The sequence below is a fragment of the Oryctolagus cuniculus genome, chromosome 9 (genome assembly GCF_964237555.1).
Source record: "Oryctolagus cuniculus chromosome 9, mOryCun1.1, whole genome shotgun sequence".
Classification (NCBI taxonomy): Eukaryota; Metazoa; Chordata; class Mammalia; order Lagomorpha; family Leporidae; genus Oryctolagus; species Oryctolagus cuniculus.
The window spans coordinates 86,588,282-86,597,633 of record NC_091440.1 but is presented as its reverse complement, the minus strand read 5'-3'; the positions used below and the strand labels follow the sequence as shown (position 1 = coordinate 86,597,633).

Sequence of the window (9,352 nt, the reverse complement as noted above, 5' to 3'; positions counted from 1 at the left end):
AATCATAATAATAAGGAACCACTTAGCGTTTGTTTCCTCGGTCCGTCCTTTGGGCAGCAGGCGGCAGGAAACGCCAACCCTCGAAGCTCAGAAAACGCCCGCCCAAAGCCCCTCCTCGCCCCCTCCCCCGGGTTTTGACTAGGCCGAGGAACGGGTTTCCAGCCCGGGAGCGCGCTGCGCCGATTTGCTTTCCGCTGAGAACCTCTTTCCTTTCTGCAGGGCTGAGCAAAACTCTTAAATGGAAGCAAATGAAGCATCGAAATGGAGCCCAATTTACCGAAATGTGCAATTAGACGAGAAGTGCAGAGTAAACACTCCGGGGGTGGCGGGCGCGGCGGGGTGCTCGGGGCGGGGGTGGGGCGCGCACCGAGTCCACAGTGGGGGTGGCGGTGCCCGGAGGAAGAGAGAAGGGAGGGGGCGGCAGGGGGCGGGGAAGGCGGACGATCTTTGTCCGGCTCATAACCGCGTCGCCAAGTCAACCCCCGGCGCCTTGGCAGATAATCTCCGAGGGTCAACACGCCGCGGCCGGGACCCCGCTCCGGCCCTGCCCTACTGATCGATGTAGCCACTCGCGGCCGGGGCGATAGCGCCGGGTCCTCCGCGGCCACCGCGAACAATGGACTCATTGACGCACGGCGCCGAGATTCGGTGCGCGGGTCCCACGGCCTACACCTCCCCCGGCCGCAGGGCGGCAGGTGGCCCTTTTCCCGGAGGAGACCGTAGAAAGGCTCCCCGCCCGCCAGTCTCCCTCGGCTTGTCCTTGGCTGACAGCTGCGGCGAGCCAGAGGGGCTCCGCGCTGCGTGCCTCCCCGGATTCTCGCGGACCCCGCGGGCGCCAGCGCCTGTCGGCGTGGAACGCTCGGAGGCCGCGCCAACCTCCCGCGGAAGAAAGAATCCGCGGAGAAGTCCAAATTCCCAACCGGCTCTTGGTCCGTTAATGAAACGAAGATAGTTGAGATTATCGCACCCAATCCGTGCGCATTCAGAACACACACATTTCCAGTAGGAGAAAACATTAAAATCCAGCAAAGGTATGCGAGTGCGCTAGCGTGCGGCTTGCTCAGGTTGCGGTAATTTCTCCTGCTCGGTTCCTTGTGGCTCACGCTAGATTTTGCAGCTTTTCTGAAACGGTGCCCGGGTTTTCCTAAAGCCCTAGGTGGCTGTTTCAGGAAAGTCGTCGTTTCGGGAGATCCGGATCACTGGCTGGTCCGGCCGCCGGGCCCTGGCAGGTCATTGGCGTCTGTCACTGCGTAGGCCTGGGGTAGTTCCTGGGAGAGAGCAGGAGCGGAAAAGTGGCTCCGTCTAAGAGTGCTCAGAGGTTACCGAATGGGTCGAAGGCAAGCACGGACATTGTGAAAATGCAGCGCCTTGATTTCCTTTCCTCAACACCCCAGTTCCCTAAGCCTGCCTTATTTCAAATCACACACCGCAAAGTGGAAGCTCTCGGCTGGCGGACTACGGCCGCGCTCCCGAGATCCGTGGAGAACCGCCGAGAGCTTGAGAAACCCGAGCCAACACCGGATGGGCCTCCCAGCGCGAGCCGTTATCGGCCTCTTTCCTGCTCGCCACATTTAAACTGCCTTAAGAGCTGACCAAATGGGCCCCAATTTCCCCAAATCAAAATGTAAAGCCCTTCAATTTTGGAAAAAAAAAAAGCCACTGTGAATGCTTCTACAATTACAGCTCACACCGCAGAAGTACCTGGAGCAGCCACAGATAAAGCACACAACGAATACCGAAATTTTATGCGTCCGTTCACAGACATTAGTAGTGATGGAGAACAAATTTTGCAAATAAAATAAACTGCCCCCTGACCTATAGAACTGGGGTTCACATGCTTTGGAACTGTATGCTCCAAAAGTTAAGAAAGCTTGCAATCTGTATTTGTGACTCAATCTGTATTTGTGAATCTTTTTCAATTATACAGTGTACGTTATCCAAGACGCAGGGAAAATAGAAACGTGTAAACCACGACGAGAATGTTTCTCCAACACTTCCCGCTTTGAGAGACACTGCCAGCTGTATACAGGCAAATGCAGCGAACTCAGCTGGGAGAGAAAACTGAAACAAATGCAGGTGCCTGCGAGTACCTGGGCCTCGCTTCTTAAGGTACTCGGCCGGGCCAATAATGGCCCCAGGCTGAGCCACGTGGGGCGCGGCGGAGCCTATGGCACGGCTGCCGGCCCACCCGTCCCCGCCGGCCGCTGAGTTCCCCCGGAGAAGAGCGCGGAGCTGTCAAAGCGAGTAGGGGTGGTGCCGGGAGTGGGAGCGCTTGCGCAGCGCCAAGTCCTCGGCTCCCGGTCCCCAAGCCCGGGTTGCAGTCATGAACGGCGAGGAGCAGTACTACGCGGCCACACAACTCTACAAGGACCCATGCGCATTCCAGAGAGGCCCTGCGCCGGAGTTCAGCGCCAGCCCCCCGGCGTGCCTGTACATGAGCCGTCAGCCCGCACCGCCACCGCCGCCCCCGTTCCCCGGCGCCCTGGGTGCGCTGGAGCAGGGCAGCCCACCCGACATCTCCCCGTACGAGGTGCCCCCGCTGGCCGACGACCCCGCAGTGGCGCACCTCCATCACCACCACCTCCCCGCTCCGCTCGCGCTCCCCCATCCGCCTGCCGGGCCCTTCCCGGATGGAGCAGAGCCCAGTGCCCTGGAGGAGCCCGGCCGCGTCCAGCTGCCTTTCCCGTGGATGAAGTCCACCAAAGCTCACGCGTGGAAAGGCCAGTGGGCAGGTAAGCCTGGCTTCGCCCCTGTCTCTTCTTGCCTCTGGGCCCTGCTGTGCAACCCCGCACAGAAACACCTGTCTGGTGCAGCGTGGAGCATCTTTCCCAAACCCAGCTCTCCTCCCGGGAGCTCCAGCTCCTTCCCTCTCCGCTGCACCCATCTTCGCCTCCGGGAGCCCCCGAGAGCAAAGGCCTAGCCAGGCTCGGGATTCTCCTCTAGCGGAAGCCCGGGACGCCGGCATAGTGGGCGTGGAGTAAGCGGAGCGAGGGCCCGAGGATGTCTCTGACCCAGAAAGGAGAGAGCCTTGGGAGCCTCTGATCTCCTCACTCCCCCTGCCCACCCCAGAAGCTTCAAGACACAGGCGCGGGCAATCTCCAGGGCACTGAGTAGGCGTAAAAAGGAAAATGCATCCGCGCAGCCTTGCAGTATGCGACGGCCCGGGTCGGGAAGGGGCTGGGGCAAAGCCGGGGAGCTCACCGCAAGGCTGAGGGCCGACCGTGCATCCCTGGCGCCAGACAGAGGCGTCTGCGATGCTGATACTTTCCGCGCCAACCAGAAACGTTTGAAGGGGTCTCTCAGGAAGCCAGTTTGAAGACGGCGATGCGCCCTCCACGCACAGCCCGCCCAGGGAAGCTAGAGGCCCAGGTTCCCGCGGCCCTCGGCGCCAGCGCGCACCCGAAGGTCTTTTCCGCGGCCGGGAGGCGGAAGACGCCGAGCAGCCCCCAGCTCCCTTCCCCCGCCCCGAGCTGCCGGGAGTTCCGGCGCGGCCTGTGCCCCGCCACTACACAATGTTATCGCTTCCGTGCCACAGCCACTTCTGGTCACACCTGCATTGCAAATAGTTACCTTTTGCTTTCAACTGACAGTCGGGAATAGGGGAGAGAAGTTCGAGCTGGCACATACCGCACCCTCCTCATCCACTCCCAGGTTTCTCGGCGCCCCTGTCTGGTGAGACCTGGACAGTCCTGCTTGATATTGACCCGGGCGCAGCCAGCGCGGGCTTGGGAGAAGGCCATCCAGGATCCGCCAGGGTCCTCCGGAGCTTGCCTCTTCCTAGGTCACTTTCTTGCTAAGGGAAAGGGCCCAAATTCAGCCTCGACAGTCCCTACCGCCTGCGAAACCCGGGCAAGGAGGTGGCCGATGCAGCCGAGGCGCTGCTCTGTACCTCGCCAGCCCCTGAGTCCCTGGGCCACGGGCCTTGGAGTCCCGGGCTCCTAGTGGGCATGAAGACGGCCCCAGGGCCGGGTTTGGAGGCTCCCACTTGGTTGTTGGCACGAGAGCTGCGTTGCCTCCGAGGTCCTATTCTCACAGCACCCGGGGGCGGGGACGCAACTTGCTGGCATCCTAGCCCTCGAGGCCCCTGCCTCCCGGGCTGGCGCTTCCTTAGGAGCCGGGCGGGAGAAGTCCTAGAGTACTTCTGAAGCGGGGTAACTTCCTGATCCCCACCCACCCACCCAAGGATGTGCCCCTGCTCTGGAGGTGCCTGGGCTCAGACAGACGCGAGGAGGCGGCAGATGGGCGTCCCTGCCAGGACGTGGGGCGCATTCTATAAGGGAACACTGTGGCGCTGGAAAGTGCATATGGGGTAGGCCTTTGCGGGCGCCCTCTGACCGCCGGGAAGGGACCCACCTTGGCTCACTTCTGGAAGTGAGCAGCTGCGGGCCACTGCTGGGCCTCCGGCCCCGGCCCTTCCTGGAAACTTTCGAAGGAGCCGAACTTCCAGAGTTAGGGAACTCGCCTTCCCGCGGAAGTGCACGGCGACCGACGGGTGCGCCTTCGCAGTACCAGCGTGAATTCGCATTCTGAAAGCCTTGCCCTAAACGAAGGGCATCAGCCGCTCTGGGAAACTCACCTAAGCCACCCAAACAGAAGCCAGGGGCCCAGGACATCTTCCCAATCACACCATCAACAGCTTCCCCCTTCAGCTTCGCCCGGTCTCAGCACAGGTCCACCCCCACGCACACACCTTCCCCACCCCACCCCCGCCCCCGCCACTCCACCCTCTCGGCAGTGGACTCCTCGCAGCCTCTCCCAGCACCGCTGCCAGCCTCACAACCCAGGCAGAGCCCCAGAGAGGTGGCGAATTGTGGTTCAGAATTTCCCACTGCCTTTTTAACTATTCTTTTACGGGCCCTCGATTTTCTCCTTGGCGGAAGACAGCTTGGAAGACTTAAAGGTGCCCGCAGGGAGGCAGGACTCCTGTTAACTGGGGTCTGGACCTCGTGTCTGGGTAGAAATGCGGTAGGATTCGGAAGGAAATTAGCTCACTTCCTAGACACCTGCGCGCCCGGGCGCTCATACACACACCTTTCAACTCCTTAAAGCCTCCCGGACACCCTCAGGGAAATATTCATGGCCCCTGTCCTAGGTTTAGCCTGTGGATTGGGTATTTGCCCAGAAAGGAACAGATCAAGACCTAGAAGAAGACAGAGGCAAACAGTGAGTATGTGGCACTTGCTAGCTTTCTGGCGACGCGGGCTTGGAGCTGGGAGCCCTGAGCTCTTGGAGGCTTGTTTCTATCCCACCACCCGGTCCTCCGCTGCCCTCTCAGCTTCCCAGCAAGGTTCGGGGCCCCATGCATTCCCTCTTGGCCTCTGCCAGCATTTGGGGCACAGGACACAGGGCTCCAGGCTGCCAGCATCCTGCACGGGCCAAACGTGACTGTGCCCAGAACAGAATTGTTTGTCCTGCCGCCTGGCTATGTTTGAAACAGTTATGGATAATTTGGGGCTGATGACAATACAACTGAAGAGACAGGACCTAAATGGTCAGGGGATAACAAAACCTATCAGAATTCCCATTAGCACCAGGGTTTTCGAAACACAGATAGCACAGGTATTTTCTTTTCTTTTCTTTTTTTAAAATTTATTTATTTGTTTGAAAGAGTTATACACAGAGAGAAGGAGAGGCAGAGAGAGAGAGTGGTCTTCCACCCACTGGTTCACTCCCCAAGTGGCCTCCATGGCCAGAGCCATGCTGATCTGAAGCCAAGAGCCAGGAGCCTCCTCCAGGTCTCCCACATGGGTGCAGGGGCTCAACAATTTGAGCCATTTTCTACTGTTTTCCCTGGCCATAGCAGAGCTGGATCAGGAGTGGAGCAGCAGGGACTTGAACCAGCACCCACACAGGATGCTGGCACTGCAAGCAGTGGCCTTACCTGCTATGCCACATCACCGGCCCCGGCACAGGGATTTGCCAAGTGCTGATTGCACCAGTGAGTGGGTCGTGAAATCAGTTCACTAGGTTGCGATCAGCATTGTTTTAACGGAGTCGTGGACAGTGGGAGGAAATTAGGTCACATCATACGTGGTTAATGTTGGTAGTATATCCTGAAATGTTTGTCAGATACAGGTACACATATATGCTTATGTGTGTAGATATATATGCACACACACATACATATCTCTCCTTGTGTGTACTGCATAGTGATCTTAAATCTATTTCTTACTGCGGATCATCGTCAAAAAAATTTTAAGCAAATCTTCTGTTAAAGGTATTTTGTTGCCCTCCTGATACCGAGTCGTTTTAAGTAATTATTGCATGCATTTTAATCAGCATCAACCCGAAGGTGGGTTACATGAACAATCACGGGCAGAACCAAGCCTCAGCTCACGGTGACAGCGAAAGTACATCTAGCCTCTAAGAATAAAGGTTGTTTTCACTAGGAAAGTCTGCATAGATACCCCTCCCCCGACACACACACACACACACACACACACACACACACACACAAAGCGGCGCTGGGTAGGGGCTAGATCAAAGGAGCAGTTGGAAGGGCTGCGGTCCCTCAGGCAGGGGCCCGACGGTTGGGTTGTGTGGGTGGGGGCCGGGTGGGTGGCCGCACTCACGCACTGTGTCTCCCGCAGGCGGCCCCTATGTGGCGGAGCCGGAGGAGAACAAACGCACACGCACCGCCTACACCCGCGCGCAGCTGCTGGAGCTGGAGAAAGAGTTTCTATTTAACAAGTACATCTCTCGGCCGCGCCGGGTGGAGCTGGCCGTCATGCTGAACTTGACCGAGAGACACATCAAGATCTGGTTCCAAAACCGCCGCATGAAGTGGAAAAAGGAGGAGGACAAAAAGCGGGGCGGTGGGACCACGGCCGGGGGTGGCGGGGGCGCGGAGCCCGAGCAGGACTGCGCCGTGACCTCTGGCGAGGAGCTACTGGCGCTGCCGCCGCCGCCGCCCCCCGGAGGTGCTGTGCCGCCGGCCGCTCCCGCTGCCGCCCGAGAGGGCCGCCTGCCGCCGGGCCTTAGCACCTCGCCGCAGCCCTCCAGCGTCGCGCCCCGGCGGCCGCAGGAACCCCGGTGAGAGGCGGGGGCTGCTCCCTGCCAGGCGGCTTCGACCGCTCACCAAGAATGCGGCGACTGGCTCTGGCAAACTGGACGGGGTGGGGCTCTGGGGACCACCCGAGACTGGAGGGGAAAGAACTTGGCGCTGGTTCCCCCAGGCGCATGTTGCCAGCTGAGGAGCCGCAGGAAGATGCTGGTGGACCTTCTGGGAGCAGAGGAGACACTGGTTTCTGTAATCACTGGGGCCTCTTCTGATTCTGCCTTTCGATTGCCGATGTCTGCCATTGTGATGCACCTGCCTCCTCGCCCCCAGGACTCCGCACTGCACCTGTGTTTAGGAAGCCGCCTCAGCCCTTGAAAGACAATGCAAACTGCGCTAAAGCGACTCTGCCAACACGGAGCAGGAGAGCTGGACCGAATGCCTTCATCTGCTCGGAACACAGCCACTCTCACTCGGGCGACCACTTTATGTTTAGAAATACTTGCAACCTTGGCGATTTCAAGCGTCCTGTGAAATCCCCGTACCCGGCAGTTCTCCTGCTCCCCTTCTCCTCTGGCCGCAGACATCGCCAGCCTCCTGCATGCCCTTCCTCTGAAGTAGAAATTAGCTGGCGAGGTTGGCTTTGCTGAGCAAAACTGTAGGGTAGAGGCGGTGCAGGAGTCGCTGCGTGCCTCCGGTGGTCCTGCTGCGGGGCCAGGACAATCGGGTAGGACAAGGGTGTGAGGGAGAAAGAGGAACCTCGAACGGACCCGCACCCGACCCCCCAGGGATCACTAAACCAAAGGTATCTGGAACTTTCCATTTAGGATGTGGGGTGAGTGCCTGGGCCAGGGCCATTGGCCACTGTGCTGAAAGGCAGCTGGCTGGCCGCCGGGTCTGCCTTGAAAGAGCTATTCTCAGACCACCGCTATAAAAGCTATGAAATATATGCGATCAGAAGGTTTTGAAAATGTGTTATTTAAACTTGTTAAGCTACCTAACTGGTTTTTGTTGTTGTTGCTGTTTTTGGGTTTTGTGCTTTTTTTTTTTTAATACTCTGATCGGTAGATACCGGATCAGGTTCACCTTTCAAGAGCTGCTTAATAAATACAGTTCACAGGGGGAGAAGATGAACGGGATGGTCCTTGCCTTTCCTTCAGTGCCATGATTCCAATGTAAAAGTTAAACGATCGCTTATTCTTTTTTTTTTTTTTCCTTACCCGGGGAAAGCATTAATTAAGCAACAATACACTTGGGTTTTGAGCTGGAACAGAAGTGTGAGCGGCGGAGTTTCCAAGTTCGCTTTATTTCAAAGGTAATGATCTCTTTTCCAGATGACTTTCTCGGGCCATATGGCCTAGGGTGGGAGGTCGGCGTACCCTTGGCTAATGGGACCTGAGCCAAGAGTGGCCCCAGACTTGCAGCCAGCAGCGCGGGCCAGGGTGGTGGCCCAGCCTCTCGCCCGCTGCAAAGCTGCGGGCCCCAGCAAAGCATGTTTCGTGGACTCTTTCAAAAAATGTTCCCAGAATCCGTAGGCTTCCAGGTCCTGGAGACGCGCGCTTCTCCACGTAGCCCTCCGCGGGTCGCCGTCCACCAGGCGCTCTGGAGCGCACCGGCCGATCCTTTCCAAGAGTCCCTACTTTCATTTTGCTCCTACACTGAAAGACAGCAGGCACTCCTGTGTGGTTTTCCTTCTGGGCTATAGAAATCAGAACGCCATTCCAAAGAAAAGCAAAAACCCGGCATCAGAAAAAGACTTGCTCTCTTCCACGAGGCTGGCCGCCTCGGCTTTGCGTTTCAGCGCCAGGTCCCTCAAACAGGGGCTTCATCCGCAAGATCCGGGCAAGACTACCTCGCAGGGTTTCTAGAACGCCGTCATCTTTTCCCACACAGTGGCTACAGCCGCTGTTGGTTTTTGGAAACAATCCAAGCCGCCGCTGCTGCGGAGCTTCTCCCCGTCCGCCGGCAGGAGCAGCCCGTGTCCTCTCGTGGGGCCGCAGGCTGTCGCTGTGGATCCTATTCGTGCTCGCACCGATCGCCACCGATCTTTGCTGAGCACGTCCTAGCTGGCGAACCCGCGCATTCACAGCAAGCGCTCGCACTTGTCCCTCATCCGCCCACCGCGGACGCGCCCCGTCCGAGCCAAGGAGGCGTTCCGGTTCCCAGAACGAAGCCGCTGTCCTCCCAGAGGCTCGCGTGCGGATCTTCCGCGGCGCGCCGGCAGGGCCGCGATCCCTCTGAGCGGGTTCGAGGGTTTGCCATTGGGAAAAGAGGTGCGCTCTGCTGGGTCTGATCTTTGGGCAGCGGAGGGCGCAGGTGTTGACTCAGGTTCGTCTTGCAGCCTCAGCCCGCCCA

General features: G+C 58.7%; 1 protein-coding gene across 1 annotated transcript; it reads left to right on the top strand.

Moving 5' to 3' along the window:
• Positions 1–686: 686 nt before the first annotated feature.
• Positions 687–8,113, top strand: PDX1 (pancreatic and duodenal homeobox 1). The gene is made up of 2 exons (XM_008275214.4): positions 687–2,732; positions 6,591–8,113. Exons 1-2 carry the CDS (start codon positions 2,324–2,326, stop codon positions 7,034–7,036), a joined length of 855 nt encoding a protein of 284 aa, XP_008273436.2. The 5' UTR covers positions 687–2,323; the 3' UTR covers positions 7,037–8,113.
• The last annotated feature ends 1,239 nt before the right edge of the window (positions 8,114–9,352 follow it).